Source organism: Gastrolobium bilobum, unplaced genomic scaffold (assembly GCF_033153095.1).
Source record: "Gastrolobium bilobum isolate Gb01-03AN ecotype WA unplaced genomic scaffold, APGP_CSIRO_Gbil_v1 utg4377, whole genome shotgun sequence".
Classification (NCBI taxonomy): Eukaryota; Viridiplantae; Streptophyta; class Magnoliopsida; order Fabales; family Fabaceae; genus Gastrolobium; species Gastrolobium bilobum.
This window is the reverse complement of record NW_026895684.1, coordinates 1195841-1213831: the sequence shown is the minus strand read 5'-3', so window position 1 is coordinate 1213831 and position 17991 is coordinate 1195841. Positions and strand designations below refer to the sequence as shown.

Genomic DNA, 17991 nt, shown 5'->3' with positions numbered 1-17991 from the left:
ACAAAAACAAAAAGTAAAAAAGGTAGTGTCTCCAAACAACCACCGATGAAGTAACTCTAATTATACAACAAAGCACGATAGATTTTTGCTAGTCATTATTATAGCATGGATCGACAACTCATATACAGATACTTAACCCAGTTTCCATCTTACATTTTTTTTGTCCAACAAGGGCCGCCGGGACCATGTGTCTATATTTTTTTTCTTTTTGGTGTTTTTCATATACGTATTAATCTCAAGCATGCAAAGGCAGAAGCTTGTATTTGAGAATTAAAATTTTTCGGCCCGGTGAGTTCTGCAATTATGATATGCAGTTCGAGCTGCTTCACTTTTTTGCCTGATATCTTCATACATCTTCAATGATGCCTCAGAAAATTTGTTCAGTCGATCAAGAACCTTCGTTAAACTTGCATGTATGCAACTCAAATTTGCGGACTCATCTTCATTCTCTTCGTTAGTTTTGCTCTCGGTTTCTGCAGTGCTTGCTTGAGCTGAATTCTGTTTCTTAAGAAGTTGATCATTTTGCTGCTCCATCAGCTGGTGAATATCTAACAAAAAGTTTCTGATAGCATGACTTAGTTCCTCAGAGGGTAAAGCCTTGATCCCAGCAGACCAATCACGGCAAAGAACAAATATCGGTGGCGCCAGAACTCGGCGCGGAGAGAATGGTCTTCTGCTCTTGGAACGCTCCCTTGGTTGCAGTATACAGTTTTGCAGCCACCCATTGAGAGCTTCCACATATGAGGTGTGGCTGTTAATCCAGTTAGCAAAACTCAGACCAAAGAACTCAATTTCTTCAAGCAGCCGAGTCATTATCTCTCTGCGGACATCTCCTTGCAAGGTTCCAGTTGAGCTTCTTGAATGATATGCCAAGGAGATGGTAATGTATTGTGCATGATGACATTCAAGCATAGCCTTCCACATTCTGATCAATCTGCACAGCAAGAAGTTCCTTAAGTTAATAGTAGTTATAGCTTTAACACTCAATTGGCAAGGAATATATATGTTTGAAAATAGCAAACAGATAGTAAAGCTTCAAGGTAATATAAATATAAAATCCAGAACCCTCACTTACCCCTCCGTTAATTCCAAGAGTTGAGGGTTTAACTCTTCATCCCTCATTCTCTCAATACGTTTAGATATTGAATCGACAGAATAAATAGCCACTCTTATCCGTGAATGCAGATCCTTCACAACTGATCGGGTCTTGTCAATCACTTGAGTGCCTTGATCTTTTGCAAATTGATGTCTAAGCTGGTGACATTTTCGATCATAGACCTTCATGATGGATTCACTAGCCTACAGATAGCCCAATAGGCGTTAAAAGGACCAAGGATTGAACAAATAATGTTTGAAGGTTCAATACATTTTAACAAGAAGCAAATCAACACATTGGTAAATCAAAGAATTACCTTGTGTCCTTGAAAGGAATAAAAATTTGGAGGGAAAGGGATTAAGGCATATTATAGCGAGATGTTTTCCACTTCTCTTTTAAGTTTTTCCTTTCCTTAAGTAACAGTTATTTATGTGTCCCCAGGGTTCAAATAACTAATGAGGCATCACTTAATTTTATTGTTGACAAATTGAAGCAACTTCTAGAATTTGAATTGAAGTAGTGAGGTATCGAAAAAGAACACTAAGATTTAATCAAAATGGTGTGTGCAGGAGGTTGCTGCTATAAATCAAACGAAAAATTTAACCAAGTTCTCTTTATTTTCTATACCAGACTTTCTACAAATTATAAAGAGCTTCCCATGAAACCTCAACTTGCAATGGTAGGGGTGAGAAAATCTTTGCATTTTTGTAAAGAGACAATATCTTGGATTTGAACCTGTAACCTTTCAATAAAAAAGGAGCAATTTAACCGTTGCTCCAGGAATGCCCTTATTACCAGACTTCCTATGAATCATGAATGAAAAAAATTCTTGATACTATTTCCCTAGCGGAATTCTCTATGAAGCTATAAGATAGATAACAAATAAGCCTGAAATGCAAATTAGCACTACACATGAACACATTGTTGGTTGTGCATTTTCAAAAATAATAAGGAGGCAATAGGTACTCAAGAATCCTCAAAGGGATCATAATTTTTCATACATCTTATACCCAAACATCTTAGAGCTAGCATCCCAAGATAACTAGGATTTAGGATTTCCGTGTAGCAACTCCTACAGGCATAAATGTCAAAAGAACTCAAATCCTTATTGACTGGATATTCTGAAGATACTAAATACCAATTGCTTATTATGTAAATTTTCATATTCAGATATCATGCAATGTAAGGTTTATCCTGTTAAAACATATATTTAATATGATACTTCAGTGGTTTCAACACCATTACTTTTTTCGTTTTTATGCTAATTGTAATACCTTTACTTCATCATAGAGTTTTCGTTCCCATGCATACAGTCTGTCAAGGGTGGACGAATGGCTTCCAGCAATCATGCAGAATTCTTCAACAAAGTCACTTCCACTATCATCAATATCTTCCTTTGATTTTGCAGCCAAAGGAATCCTGGATGAGGATGATCGAGAAGACGCTGTCCTTTTCCAACTAATTATTTTCTGTGCAGGTTCTACACAAAAGGGTGACAAATTAGTCCATCCTAAATATTCATCTATCAAGAATAAAAGCAACAGCAGGCAAATTTAACAGTGACCAGATAGTTAAAGCTTAGAATAAAACTAAACAAGAAAAGAAAAAATTAAGAAAAACTGACACCTTGTAGCACAAGTGAAAGAACCTACAGGTTGACCAGACTGCTTCAAACAAAACAACACTTAAATACCTCTTTATTTCCAAACTCGTTAGAAGGTAAAACCGTTTATCAACATAGCTTGGGTTTACCATATAGCTAACCACTATTTATAAATGAAAATTCAAACCCCATAAACTGCAGGAGACCATCCAGATTACTACATGTTGTTGCAGACAATAATTTCCTTAATCCCAATGGTAATCATTCATATTTATTACCAAGCTGAAAGCATTCAGAAAACATTAGACCAAATAGAAATCAGTTATATTTATTAGCAACAGCAGCTTAAATTTTGAGCTTGTGTCTTGTCCAGTGCAGTTTCATTTCATTTGTCAAGAAATGGCAAATCTAACTGGAGTTAATGAAGTATCTAGAAACCTTCTATAGAGTAATAAGCCTAGTTAAAAGAATAATAGCAAACCCAGACCATCAAAGATATCATGTTTGGGGCTAAACCTATCAATCCGATGTTAATAAGTTAGTGATCAGTGTCTTTTTACAGAATTGAGCTGCAACTTACCCTGGAAAACAGGTGAAGCCTTTCCACCGCAACAAACCGGCTGAAAAGCTGTGAATAAAGCCATGGTAGATGACTTCCCTATCAGAAGTAGTCTGAAGCAGATTAGTAATTTCACTTAATCAAAAAAAATGACTAACCAGTTGTATGTTGCACGATTAAATACAAATATATATGAAGTTTAGTATATGGAAAAAAGAGTAAGATAACAAGCAATTACCTTTTGCCTCAGAATATCCAACCTTGATTTTATTTGCCTCTAACAGCCTTGAGACCTCCCTACCAGATTCAGAAGCTCGAATAAACCGATGCTCAATATCCTTTATACTAGAGAGAAAATCTTTAGCTCTGTGGGTGATGAACTCTGAAGGATCCTCTCTTTCTGTGCATACATTTTTCCCGGCTATGTTCTTCTCCCTCTTTGAACTGGATCTTCCAACAGCACTCTTGTTTTGATTTTTGTCACCAGCAGTACTTGGTGAGTCTAGCTGTCTCACTTCTCCATCAACCATTTGTTTGCAACCTTCAACTCCTCTTGAAACAATTGAATGATCAAGGCAGTGTACATAAGAACTACTAAACTCGTTTCCTATTGCAGCACTGCTGAAGTTTCTACTAAACTTTTCATCCAGGTTGGATTGCATCATGCCATGCTCATCTGAACCAACTTGTGACCATTGATCTCGTGTGGCTGCCACCAAAGTTGAACCAGCTTTTTCTTCATCCCTGCACTCTCTGGACTCACTACCAAACCCCGCAAACCTGAAGCTCTCACTATCCTCCCCAGGGTCAAAGAAATCCCAAGATGCACCTGACTCAGGAGGAGGTGGAGGTGGAGGCATTGGGAGCACCGTGGATTCATCATCCAAATAGTTGTTACCGCAAGCACTAATCCTAACGGTGACAGAAGCAGTACCCCCTGATCTCATGTAATTAAGAGTGGCCATTGGGGGTGAAAGAGGACTCTCATTGTGCAAAGGTGACTCTGAAACCTCAACCTCAGCAACATGCGAAGGTGATAATGGAGAAGGGTAACTAGTTTGAGATGGGGTTTTGTCAGAAATGGACAGAGACGACTCTACCAGTACCTCAGCCTCAGCGTACCTACGGAGAGCGATGCCAACGTTTCGAAGAGATTGAATGTAAGAAACGTGTGAAGCAGCTAGAGCATATCTGGAATCAACAGCCACCTTGATGAATCGCTTTCGTTCCTTGCACAGACTCAAAGCTTCATTTTTTTCAGCTCTCGAATTCGTAGCACCCATTTTCACAGAGGAACGGAACACCCCCTTTATCAGATTACATCCATTCACCAAGCATTCATAGAAAAGACTCTATTTTGAATGCCCCCATTACTGTTTTTTAAGAGATTCAGGCACAACATTCAGAATAAAAAAGTCGCACTTGAAATTTTTTAAGTAAAACAAACTCAATGAAGAACACTAAAATGTCATAACCCTTAAAGTAGATAACTGGAAAAACAAGACCTTATTGGTCAAAATGTGACCTTTATGTGGCAAATAGAGCAGCAATCAGCACCCAAGTTGCATGGTGATGCAGCAAGGGTGAAAAAAACAAAATAAAAATGAGAGACCTTAGTGAAGAAAGGTTATTAGGAAAGGGACAAGACCCATCTTAGAGCAAGGTAGTGAAAAGGAAGACAATTGGTGGTTTGATTTCAGTCTGGTCAGGTCAGTACAAAGAAGGAAAAGGTAAAGAAGCAATGAGGGTAGGTAGGGGTCATCAAATCGAAGCCATCAAAGGAAACCTGAACCGCATCAGTGTGGTTCTGGTTCTTGAGTATGTATAGTATATAGCCTTGTTACAGAGATTTTGCAGAAACGGTCTGAGCAGTGAGCATTGAGCAGTGAGCAATGAGCAATGAGGAGGGATGGAAAAAAGGGTAACAAAAAGAAAAGCAAACAAAGAATCAGACAAACCGAAAACGTGAACACCTTCGAGTTATTAAAATCTTCCACAGGTTATTACTTTCTCATTTGTGAACCTCGTTTTGTGTGTGTGTGTGTGTGAAATATCATTGGTTTTTCATTACATCAAAAAAAAGAAAGATACTTACTGTTTTTATTTTTTATTTTTATTTTTTTGCTGTGATTCACCAAAAGTCATTTTCGATGAGTCAAGAAGTGGGATAAACTTATTTACGAAAGTAGAGTTATTTAACCTTTTATTTATTTAGTGTATTAAGGTAATAATATCATTTTCACATCCAAAAGGTTTAATAATATTTTTAAAGGGAATACATATGATATTTCAAGTGATTAGATTATAAGTATTAATGATCAAATCAATAGTTACGAGATATTAAAGAAAAAAAATATTAAAAAAAAAAGATTTATTTTTTCTTCAGTTATTGCAAATAAGTTATCTGCAGTAAGTCAATACGACGTCGTTTTGGAGCAGAAATAATGGTGTTTTTGTAATTTTAATTTATTTCAGGGTTATAATAGTTTTTATATTTATAATATTTTAATATTTCAATCCGAAAACAATATCGTTTTGGAAATAAATTTAGATAACTTATCTGCATTAACTGCAAAAATATTTTTCCAAAAAATAAAGAATAAATAACCATTAATTTAATTATAAATGATTGTGATTATCTTACATGACTTAAATATGTAAATAACACATAGATATAATTATTTTTATTATTATTTATCTTAATAATTTTATCAATCATCTCTTATTATCGTTAATTTAATTATGAATGATAAATAAAATTCATTCCTTTTTATTAATGTGTGAATATAGTTATTTTTTTATATAAGTAAAAATTAAATACATAATCTACCTAAATCCCTCACCATTAGATCAACCCTTTTAATTAACTTTATTTTATGTTAGAACTTGTAAAAAATAGAAAAGTGTAAAGCGCCCCATGTGTGTGTACTGTGTACACTCCATAATCCAGCATACACACACACACACACAAAAAAGTCCCAGAATTAGTTGCACAACGTGCGGTGCATGCAGAAACCAGAGAGTAGTGAGGATGATGTGGGAAGAGCATTAGATATGGGAAGAAATAATGAATATTTGTACTTGTTTGTAGTTGTCAGATGGCAGTAATGCCCATGGAATTTCCCGAGGAAAGCCAACGGCTCATTAAAATCCGGTTTGGTTACGTGATTTTTATACAAATAAATAAATAATAAGAGAGGGTTATACTATCTACCTATTAATCTTTCTATCCTTATTTTTTTATTACCGTTCATTATCTTTAGATTAACAGTTTTATCTCTCTCTTATTTTTTTCAACTAATTACACTAATTATTGATTATTATTGATTTAAATATAATCAACAATAATAAAAATAGAAATAGAAATATTAAATAGATATGCAATATACAATCATCTCCTTAATAATATTTTCTTTTAGGTTTGCTTTATCTGCACTTACTGCAAATAAGTTATCTGCAGTTACTGGGCAAAAAAAATTAATTTAATGCTTTTTAATAAAATAAATACGCATTTATTACAGTTTTAGAAATAATTACGGATCTATTGCACAATGTGACGCTCCTTTGGGCGTCACATGTGACCCCCATTGAGGCGTCTCACCCTAAGGAGACGCCCCAATGAGGCGTCTCTCATCAGGTGTTGACACGTTTCATTTTTTTTTTCAAAAACAAAATTAATTTAATCATAAAACTTTTGAAGGCCATAAGTTTTGACTCGGGTATCCAAATCAGGTAATTTTTTTATTCCACATAACTTTTCGAGATCTACGCAATGACATCTCATTTGATATATTTTATTTCTCGCAAACATAATTTTAATTTGCAAAAATGGTATTATAAGAGCGGTTAAACCCAGAAGCTTCTGAGTTATGGGTTTGTGATTTAATATAAAAAAATAAATAAAATTTTGATTTGTGATTTATTTATTTTTTATAAAAAAATTTATTATAACCAAAATTTGGTTTGTGATTTAAATTAAAATTATTATTAATAAGGAAAACAAAACAAAGATTTGATTTGTGATTTAAACTAAAAAATCAATTTGAAAAATATGTAGAAACAAAGAAAATAATTAAATAAATATTCTAAATCTCTAAGAAAGAAGGATAATATTTATGAAATTAATGATTAATGCTATAAGCTTCTGGGTTATTATTCGTGGTCTGAAATCAATGATGGCTTATGAATGTTTTTCAAAAATAAAATTACCTAAATTAGGCATGATTGCCTCTTGATTGAAACCCAATTTAGATGTGATTGGTGACGTGTCAGGTGAAGAAAGATATTATTTTTGAAATTAATGATTAATGCTATAAGCTTCTGGGTTATTATTCGTGGTATGAAATTAATGATGGCTTATGAATGTTTTTCAAAAATAAAATTACCTAAATTAGGCATGATTGCCTCTTGATTGAAACCAAATTTAGACGTGATTGGTGACGTGTCAGGTGTTGACACGTGTCACATTTTTAAACTAAGAAGCCTCTGAATTCTGCGTTTGTGATTTAATATAAAAAAATAAATCAAGATTTGATGTGTGATTTAAATTAAAAAAATTATATTTTTTTTATTATAAAAAAATTTGGTTTGTGATTTAAATTAAAAAATCAATTTAAAAAATCTATATTAATAAAGGAAATAATTAAATAAATATTCTAAATCTCTAAGGAAGAAGGATTAACTGATTTAAATTAAAATTATATTTTTGAGAAATAAAATATATCAAATGAGATGTCATTGCATAGATCTCGAAAAATTATGTGGAATCAAAAAAAGAATTACCTGATTTGGATAACAGAGTCAAAAGTTATGGCCTTCAAAAGTTTTATGATTAAATTATTTTTTTTTTTGAAAAAAAAATGACACGTGTCAACACCTGATAAGTGACGCCCAAAAGAGGCGTGACATTGTGCAATAGATGTGTAATTATTCTCAAAACCATAATAAATGCGTAATTATTTTATTAAAAAGTATTAAATTAAGTTTTTTTGCCGGGAGGTTATACTTACAACCTATTTTTGTTTACAACCTTTTATAACCCTAATCTTAATAATTGATTTTCGTCAATCAACGATTATCATTTATTGCGAATTAATAAATTTAATTTACGAAAATAATAATCGTTGATTGGCGAAAATCAACGGTTAAGATTATGGTTGTAAATAAAAATAGGTTGTAAGTATAACATTTCCCATAAAAGAAAGGGAAAAATGTTTTTGCAGTTAATGCAGATAAGTTATCTGCATTTATTCCCAAAACGACGTTGTTTTGGTATTAAAATCTTAAAAAATTATAAATATAAAGACTATTATAACCCTGAAATAAATTAAAATTACAAAAATGCCATGATTTCTATCCAAAAACGACGTCGTATTGGGCCTACTGCAGATAACTTATGTGCAGTAACTGCGGCAAAAAAAATAATTTAATGCTTTTTAATAAATTAATTACGCATTTATTACAATTTTGGAAATAATTTTACATTTATTGCTTAATATGACGCCCAATTTGGGCGTCACTAAAGACGCCTAAATTGGTGACGCCTAAATTGAGCGTCACTCAAGAGGCAATCACGCCTAATTTAGGCTTCACTCATCAGTTGTTGACTCGTGTCATATTTTTTTTCCAAAAAAATTAATTTCATCATAAAACTTCTGAAGGCCATAACTTTTGACTTAGGTATCCAAATCAGGTAAATATTTTTTTGATTCCACCTAACTTTTCGAGATCTACGCAATGACATCTCATTTGATATATTTTATTCTCAGAAACATAATTTAAATTTAAATCAGGCAATCTTTCTTCCTTAGAGTTTTAGAATATTTATTTAATTATTTCTTTTATTAATACATATTTTTCAAATTAATTTTTTAGTTTAAATCACAAATCAAATCTTTATTTTGTTTTTCTTATTAATAATAATTTTTTAATTTAAATCACACATAAAATTTTGATTTATTTTTTATATTAAATCACAAACTCATAACGGAGAGGCTTCTGAGTTTAAAAATGTGACACGTGTCAATACGTGTCAACACCTGACGCGTCACCAATGACGTCTAAATTGAGTTTCAATCAAGAGGCAATCACGCCTAATTTAGGTAATTTTATTTTTGAAAAACATTCGTAAGCCATAATTAATTTCAGATCACAAATAATAACCCAGAAGCTTATAACATTAATCATTAATTTCAAAAATAATATCCTTTTTCTTTAGAGATTTAGAATATTTATTTAATTATTTTTTTTATTTCTACTGATTTTTCAAATTGTTTTTTAGTTTAAATCACAAATCAAATCTTTATTTTGTTTTCCTTATTAATAATAATTTTTATTTTTAATTTAAATCACAAACCAAATTTTTGTTATAATAGAAAAAATTATTATAAAAAAATTTAAATCACAAATCAAAATTTTATTTATTTTTTTATATTAAATCACAAATCCAGAACTCAGAGGCTTCTGGGTTTAACCGCTCTTATAATACCATTATTGCAAATTTAAATTGTGTTTGTGAAAAATAAAATATGTCAAATGAGATGTCATTGCGTAGATTTCGAAAAGTTATGTGGAATCAAAAAAAGAATTACCTTATTTGAATACTCAAGTCAAAAGTTATGTCTTTCAAAAGTTTTATGATTAAATTATTTATTTTTTTGAAAAAAGATATGACACGTGTCAACACCTGATAAATGACGCCTAAATTAGGCGTGATTGCCTCTTGAGTGACGCCCAATTTAGACGTCTTTTGTGATGCCCAAATTGGACGTCATATTATGTAGTAAATGTGTAATTATTTTTAAAATTGTAATAAATACATAATTAATTTATTAAAAACATCAACTTAATTTTTTTTCCTAAATTAAGAAAGTACTTTACGAACTCTGTTACTTGATTCTTTTGGTACCTGGAAGAAATTGAACTGATTTCATGTTTGTGAAAATATATTTTTAAAGAAATAATGATTTTATTTTTTTATTTTTTGGTAAACTGAGTTATTTTTTAACTATCTACAAAAATTACCAAAAAATGCATAATCCTAAAATAAACTATGCCAACGCACTGAAAGTAGGACAATTGACAGTGAGTTATTAGGTACAATAACGTCAATCCCTCTGCTCCCCAGCTTCCAAAAATGTTCTACTGATACGCAGGAAATTGGACTGTACTTCAGTTGAACTGGGATGATTCAAATTTATAAAATTATATTTATAATTTAATGATTGAAGGTAAATTTTTTTTTTTTTTTTTAAAAATGAATATAATTTTTATTTTGTTTTTTGTTTTTGGTAAATATTTTTTTGTTTTTGTTTTTACATCTATGTAAGTTGATGATGCTATTTCTTTTATTAGAGGCTAAATTATTTTTACTATTTATGATATTCTGTAGTTATATCTTAACCCTAAAGAATCGTGATCCAATATACAGAAAAAGCATTACTATTTATGTGCATAATAATAAGTCCCACTTATTACAAAAAAATAAAAATAAAAAAATAAGTCCCACTTAAAATCATTTCGTTATGACCGGTCATGACTCTTCTTCCAAAGAGAAATCAATAAAGAAAAAGTGTAAATGCATCGCAAACTGACAATGATCAATGCCTTTTATTTTAGTCTCTAGTAATGCAAATCTTTTCACACCATTGAAGGAATAAGAACCCGGCAAAGCAGTCCTCCTCTCGTGCATCTTTGTCAAGTTGGAACCAGCACTTCCCTACCACTATCAACTTTTTAATCATAAGAAATTATAAATTATATTATTCTTTTAATTCTCAAAATTTATTTGATAAAAGTAGGAATGTATCATTTCATATTTTGTTCAAACATTATTATATCATGTGAAAAATTTAACCATGCATTGACTGATCAACGTGTAGGATCAATTGGATTCATTTGGAAGCAATTTTAAAATTAGTATATTTGTATGATTACCGAATTATCATTGTCTTTCAATCACACAAGGCATACCTTTTGGCTCTTGTAATGCGAATTTGTTAGGGACCTCTTTATATGTGAGCTCCCTTTATAAACTGATCTTCCTAGTGCAGCAGTTCTTGTGTTTCTGGCAAATTTTTCAAGGAAGAAGGAGATAGTGTGTAGACACTTTTTCATGTTTTAGCTTACTTTTTTGATTATTGACCAACTAAGGAGGTTGATGACTTAAGTGATAATATATATGGATATCAAAAAATCTTAGCCCTAAGCTCTTTGGACTTTAGATTTTTTTTGGACTTTTCTCATATACTTAACACAATTGGATTTAAATAAAAGAGCACAAATCTAACACAGCAAACATAATTTTAATAATGAAAATCATAAAATTAAGAAGAGGAGATAATTATTTTAACTATTGTCCGTTGATATATAAATAGATAGTTAAAAAAAATTATATGACATGATTGTGGTAAAATAATATATGAGATGATTCATTACCGAATAAAACATGTGAGATCGAAGAAATAATTTATAAAATAATTCATTTTTGGTTGCCTCAAATAAAATTACCAATTTACTGTTAATATATTTGAATTTTAATTAACACCGATCCTAATTTATATAATTAAAGTGTGGCGATAATGGATAATAAAAGTTCAGTCACCTAATATATCAATTTTGTGTTGCAGCAAAGGTGTCTGTTTGATTTTTCTGTTTGAATATACAGGTGATTAGCAATCTACACCATTGGTCTTATTGGAATAGAGTTTAAGGATGTAGCTTCCCGCATAAGAACATAGGCACAGACCCACAGTAGCATAATTATAGAACACTGAATAATAAAAATGAGAGTAAATACATTTTTTGATCCTCAACAAATTTTACAATGTCCACTTTAGTCCCTAACAAATAAAAAAGATCTCTCAGAAATTTAAAATGGACTCATTTAGTTGAAATTGTGGTCCCTCACAAATTCAAAAAAGAACCATATTAGTCACTCAAAAGGACTAAAATGGATCCATTTTAAATTTCTTAAGGACCATGATAGACCTTTTTATTTGCTAAGGACTAAAACGGACATCATAAAATTTATTAAGGACCAAAAAAAGATATTTACTCTAAAAAGATATCCTTTTAACATTAGGAATATAGTTTTTTATTTGAACCCTTTTTAATTAATTGCAACTTTCATAAAGCAGTGCGGCAGTGTGGAGTTATGTAGGGATGATGGCCTCTTTAATAAAATGTCAGTGACCTAATGTCCATCTATCATAGACTCTAGGCCCATTAGGTTATACACTACAGCTTAGTATACTTACAAATTTGATCTAAATCCACAATATATATATATATATATATATATAGAGAGGTAGGATCCTTTGACACCAGTGTCAAATTTCAAATTTGACACCTCATCTGAGAGCCATTTGATCAAAAAAGATCAATGGCTCTGATTTGTAAGCATGTGACACCATTGATCTTTTTTTATCCAAAGGCTCTCAGATGAGGTGTCAAATTTCAAATTTGACACTGGTGTAGGATCCTATCTCATATATATATATATATATATATATATATATATATATATATATATATGGCAGGATCCTTTGACACCGGTGTCAAAGGAAAAGTTTGACACCTCATCTGAGAGCCGTTAGATTAAAAAAAATCAATTGTGTCACATGCTTACAAATCAGAATCGTTGATTTTTTTTTATCTAACGGCTCTCAGATGAGGTGTCAAACTTTTTTTTTGACACCGATGTCAAAGGATCTGTCTCTGTATATATATATATAACAAGTTACATTCATTTCATTAGTATTACCCACCACATTGACCCCTTTCGGTAATTTGCTGTTCAGATTATACTCTTCTACCACCGTCATTCCTTTAGTTTCATGCACGTATAATATAACTATATATTTTATGAAAAATGTGTTTGTTATGTTAAATGAGACAATTGGTCTCATGCAACACATAAAAAAAATAGGTGGAACCAATGTTGTTAAAATTGAGATTTTAAGTAAAACCGGAAGATAACTAAAAAATCGTAAAATGTAAAATCGTAATGTAAAAAAATCGTAAAAAATTATAAAAACGTAAAATCGTTTTGATGAATTTTTTTTTGTAAAATCATAGTAATAAATTGAGATTTTAACAACCATGGGTGAAACTACCTTTTTTCCTTTCTATCTCTTCTTTAAAGTGGGTACTATCCACTTTTCTGCGCTTTGCATGAGACAAATTATATCATGCAACATGAACCCATATTTTATTAACATTCGTATTCTTATAATTTTTTTCAAGCACAAGTAGACACCTTTCGTACCAACATTTGCAGAAGGAAGGAAGAATTCACAGAAATCATGGTGCTGATGCATGAAGAAATTTTCAACAACTCTATTTACATCAAACTCTACGAGTATCAATAGTTTGATAACAAAGATTGCAGTCACTCCTTAGCCAGTTGCATATATCATTGCTTTGCTCTTTTATATAGTTAATATTCTAGCTAGCTATGGACACCTTGGTGAGGTGAGTACGACGGGGACAAAATAGAAAGGAAATAAAGAGAGGTGACAGATCATTCTTCTATTGAACCTAAGGAAATATACAAGCTTAATTTGAGTTTTATATTAATAATCATAGAAACTATGCCTTTGAGGTATCAAGTCTTCATATTCAAGTCTTGGGCTAGTGTAGGAATAGCCCTTCCTGAATCTGTTGTTTCTGCTTCTTACTTCCACATCCACTGAGAAGACAGCACAAACAGGTCTGTGGTCAGAAAATCTTGATTCTCCACGGATGTATGCTAATTGTTCAATTCCGTTGCCACGCCATAGTATCCTATCACACCTGACAATTGTTCAATTGGCATAGAGTATTATTGTCAAATATTTTGGTTTATCTCAATAAAAAAATGCAGCTAGCTTGCTAACATTTCTTCTGTTATTGGATCATATCATATTATTAATAATAAGATTCAAGAGACGTGCATTACCATGCTGGTGTTCTACGTTTCTTCTTTGACTTGACAGTCTCACCAGCATAACAGTCTGAATTTTGTGAATATTTGTAAGTGGGGGCAAAAAAGATCCTTCCCTCTTTGAAACCACTAAAAACCCTTCCTGCGTCTCTTTCCATGTTCAACTGCATAAAATGAAAAACAAAGTCAATAAATTTACTTATTTGACATTCAATTGTTTTGTTGTGTGTATATGAATGAAGGGACGCACTTGATCTTTCTCTAACAAAGTGTCCCAGTCATTATCCTCCAACAGAACCCTCGTTTCATCATAACTCAAAGCCACCCTATAGTTCAAATCTCCTAGCCAAATTAGTCGACTGCAGAACAAGCTAAAAGTGATTAGAACTCACAAGGTGGAATACAAATTGTGTGTTATATAAAAGAGGATGGAACAAGAAGGTTTCAAAGGGAATTAACTGATAAGTGATAACTTACTCATGATCAACTATCTTTTCTGGTGCTCTACGGCAAGGATTCTTGCAAATCCTAGGGAATTGTATGCCTTTGAGGATCTCAGCTACATCAGCATTCCTCTTCAGCTCATCACCTTCTTTCTCCCCAGAAGCTAAGTGACTACAGACGAAACAAAAGCTTGTTTGATGTAATGACATGCTCATTGATATACACCCCTGCAGTCAATTATTGATACCAAATGTATTATTAGTTCTTCATTCATGACCAAAAAAAATATAAAAACATCATATATAGTTTCATGATTAATTAGTAGCTATGTGATATTTAAGTATATCCTTGTGCTCACCTTGTTACCAAGGCAACCCATGATTCCTCTCCCGACAGAGTCTACTCTAAGATGGCCAATATGTGGTAATAACTCCTTTTTAGTCCATATGGTGAGAAAAATCCCAACCATTTGCTTACTTGATATAAGAGAGTATTTGGTTTGGCCTGGAGAAGAGGGTATCTCTGCAATTGAAAGTAGCTCTTCCACTGTACTATCACCACGAACCTCAGAATCTAACTTATTTATAGGGTCACTAAACTTTCTTATCCTCCGTCTCTCTCTGGATGGAGATTCCACAGGGCAATTGCAAGCCTTGAGAAGGCTGCTACCTTCTGCCCTGAAATTCTTACTGATAACTTTAAGAGAAGGCTTCTGAAAGAAATTCAAACTTGCTGGTGACTTTGATTCCTTTGTGTTGTTTTGGGTTTTGGAGCCAGGTCCAGAATCAGATGAATCGCTATATTCATTTTTTGGTCTGTTTAGTGCTTGACTTATCAATGCCAGCCACTTTGCAGCAGGTTCATTGTCTTCAATTACTAAAACGTTCCCTGCACTTAGAGGAACAATTTCCTGAAACCTGAAGATAAAAAAGTATGTCAGGTAACAAGAAATAAGTTGAAAAGAAACGAATGGAGAGAAACAAAAGCAAACAGACAGAACATTATGAATTTTCATGCACAACTGTTTTTTTTCATTTTTATTTTAGCTCCAGTTCAATCAGTAGAGAAACATCTTTGCATCAGCTCTTGGTATGGCCTCGAGTTACTTCTTTTCTCCACACAAGCTATAAGTTTCTACTCGGAGAAGCTTCATAGCTTTGGAACCATAACCATATATTTAAACTCTTAAAGCCTAGTCAAAATGTTCCTTGTTGCAACCATTATCCAAACACTAAAGTATGATGAAATGTTGCAAATCTGTTCGTACCCCAATACATATATATCTGCGGAGCCCTCCACCAGTAAGAAATCTTGAAGGTTGAGGTCATAGTTTGGTGACTTTCCTCCTACATTCCACGTTGCAACAAAGATCCTGCAATCCCCGTTATTAAATTGCATAGCATGAGTAAGATAGTATCTGAGTCTGACTATAATATGCAACCAAAATGAAAAATGTTTGAGGAGTTGAACTGAAAAAGAAATCCCGTACCTGAAACTCTGAATTTCAGTTTCCGGAGCCATAGGCCGTTCAAAATTGGACAAATTTAGGCCTTCGATCCCAGGGCTAGTCTCCCTTTCTGTGAGTAGATAAGAAATTGAGATCATGGTTTAGTTTATGATCATGTTGTCATGTTCTAACAAGTCTACCATTGCTTGGTTTACAAATACATCACATGAGATGAGAGGAGTTTAAGGTCAAATATCAAACAAGAAAAATTGATTCCCAAGTTTATGTTCTTCTCCTTAATTACAAAAATATCCTACTAATAATAACCAAAATATCATTTTGTTAGGTAAGCTACCAAAATAATACAGGAGGATATGAGGAAGATTTCATCTTGCTTGATAGGTACGTGGGTATGTACCAGTTGGATCCAGAATCTGGTGTTGACCCACCAGTTTTTCAATCTAAACTAAAGCCACAAACTAGGATATATTGACTTTTAACATTATATAATTAAAAAATTGTTATAAAAGCAATGATATTAATTCGATTTTCAGAGAATGTGAAAATTGTGTTTGTGCCACAACTTAATTGCATGCAACAGCTCTTATACCACATCATGGGTTTAAAAGATTCCTTAGCAATTTCTTTTAGAATAACTTATCATGGAATCAAGAAATTACAATCCTGATAATAAAAACACATAAATCAAATCCTAATCGATTACAAGTCAAATCTTAAATCTTAATTGAATATAAATTAAATCAAGAAACATAAAATTTAATAAGTATGCTGACAAACATACCTGAGAAACTTTTTTTCATGACAGGGGAAGCTTCCAAGAATGCTTTTCTTCTGGATTCAATCTTCTTCTCCAAATCTATCCATACAAAAAATTCATAAAAGAAAAATTAAAGGCAACCCTGACAACATGGAAATGTAGATATTCAAGAGCAAGAAGCAACGTAATGAATACCAAGAGTAACTCCATCTCCTTCTACGTTTGATTTGAATGTATCTTCGTCAGAGCCTCTCCCATTTTTCCTTGATCCGAAAATCTTTGGAAGGATAGACTAAACACAAGAAAGAACAGGGTAAGGAAGAATATATCATCACCATTACACTTATACACAAGAAGCAAAAAAAATGCAATTTATGTAGGGAAGAAATTAAAAAGCAAGAACCTTTTTCTTCTTCTCATTCTTGACACTATTGTCAGGCTGCGAGTTGGTTGTAGTTGCACTGCTTGTGCTGCTGGGGCTTATGGTAGTATCACTGGCTTTGTTCATTTCAGAATTAGCATTTGATTTGGAACATTTGGAACGTGCACCAGCTGCTGTAGAGGAAGACATTCATGCATTTATTTATTCGCTCATCCATTCATATTTTGAAGATGTCCTCAATCTGATCTTCAGTAAATCACATCCACATGTGCCAGATTGAGAAAACAATGATAGGTACATTAGTTATGATCATCAACTAAGCCAGCATTAAGTTTTTTCTTTTCAACTTCTATTTTTTTTTTCCTCTTTTGATGATTGAATTTTTCATCATTTGATAATTGGATGTGATTAATCATGTTTTTCTATGTTCTTGTTTTCGGGTTCAAAAGTATTAGATTTTGGCGGCAGAACTTTCGGAGGACCTAAGGTTCAGGTCCATAGGCCCAAAAGAGGTATAAAACCGTTGAGCAATAGCTATCAAAATAAGCCAACAATTGCACACGTAGGATGTAGCAGCACAGTGAATCATGATCCCTACCCATAAAGTATAGGAAAAAGAATTGAAAAAAAAAGTTGAATTAGAATTAATTTCTTTAAAGATTATTTTTTAGTAGAATTAGTTTTCATAAGATTAAATTTCAAAAAATTAAATAGTAATTAAAAACTTCTATATTTAAAATTACACTCGCTATATGTCA

At 32.3% G+C, this 17991-nt stretch overlaps 2 protein-coding genes across 2 annotated transcripts; both read right to left on the bottom strand.

Moving 5' to 3' along the window:
- Positions 1-270: 270 nt before the first annotated feature.
- On the bottom strand, positions 271-4541 carry LOC133291096 (protein ALTERED PHOSPHATE STARVATION RESPONSE 1). The gene is made up of 6 exons (XM_061489286.1): positions 3934-4541; positions 3519-3831; positions 3280-3371; positions 2371-2515; positions 1076-1299; positions 271-934 (listed from the first exon to the last, which is right to left on the bottom strand). Exons 1-6 carry the CDS (start codon positions 4539-4541, stop codon positions 271-273), a joined length of 2046 nt encoding a protein of 681 aa, XP_061345270.1.
- A 9053-nt stretch (positions 4542-13594) lies between these two features.
- LOC133290570 (type I inositol polyphosphate 5-phosphatase 5) lies at positions 13595-17422 on the bottom strand. The gene is made up of 10 exons (XM_061488668.1): positions 17255-17422; positions 17047-17143; positions 16876-16950; positions 16116-16203; positions 15894-15998; positions 14985-15543; positions 14660-14853; positions 14433-14541; positions 14198-14346; positions 13595-14052 (listed from the first exon to the last, which is right to left on the bottom strand). Exons 1-10 carry the CDS (start codon positions 17420-17422, stop codon positions 13833-13835), a joined length of 1764 nt encoding a protein of 587 aa, XP_061344652.1. The 3' UTR covers positions 13595-13832.
- Positions 17423-17991: the final 569 nt, after the last annotated feature.

What these genes read in the sequence shown, in the direction of transcription:
- LOC133291096 (XM_061489286.1), bottom strand. Translation starts at nt 4,541, where the DNA reads ATGGGTGCTACGAATTCGAGAGCTGAAAAAAATGAAGCTTTGAGTCTG. An exon ending in TGGTCACAAGTTGGTTCAGA is followed by an intron (nt 3,832 to 3,933) that starts TGAGCATGGCAT and finishes TGTACACTGCCT; the next exon opens with TGATCATTCAATTGTTTCAA. An exon ending in AACTCTATGATGAAGTAAAG is followed by an intron (nt 1,300 to 2,370) that starts GTATTACAATTA and finishes GGCTATCTGTAG; the next exon opens with GCTAGTGAATCCATCATGAA.
- LOC133290570 (XM_061488668.1), bottom strand. Translation starts at nt 17,422, where the DNA reads ATGTCTTCCTCTACAGCAGCTGGTGCACGTTCCAAATGTTCCAAATCA. An exon ending in AGAATGAGAAGAAGAAAAAG is followed by an intron (nt 17,144 to 17,254) that starts GTTCTTGCTTTT and finishes TCTTGTGTTTAG; the next exon opens with TCTATCCTTCCAAAGATTTT. An exon ending in CTTTGTTAGAGAAAGATCAA is followed by an intron (nt 14,347 to 14,432) that starts GTGCGTCCCTTC and finishes CATTTTATGCAG; the next exon opens with TTGAACATGGAAAGAGACGC.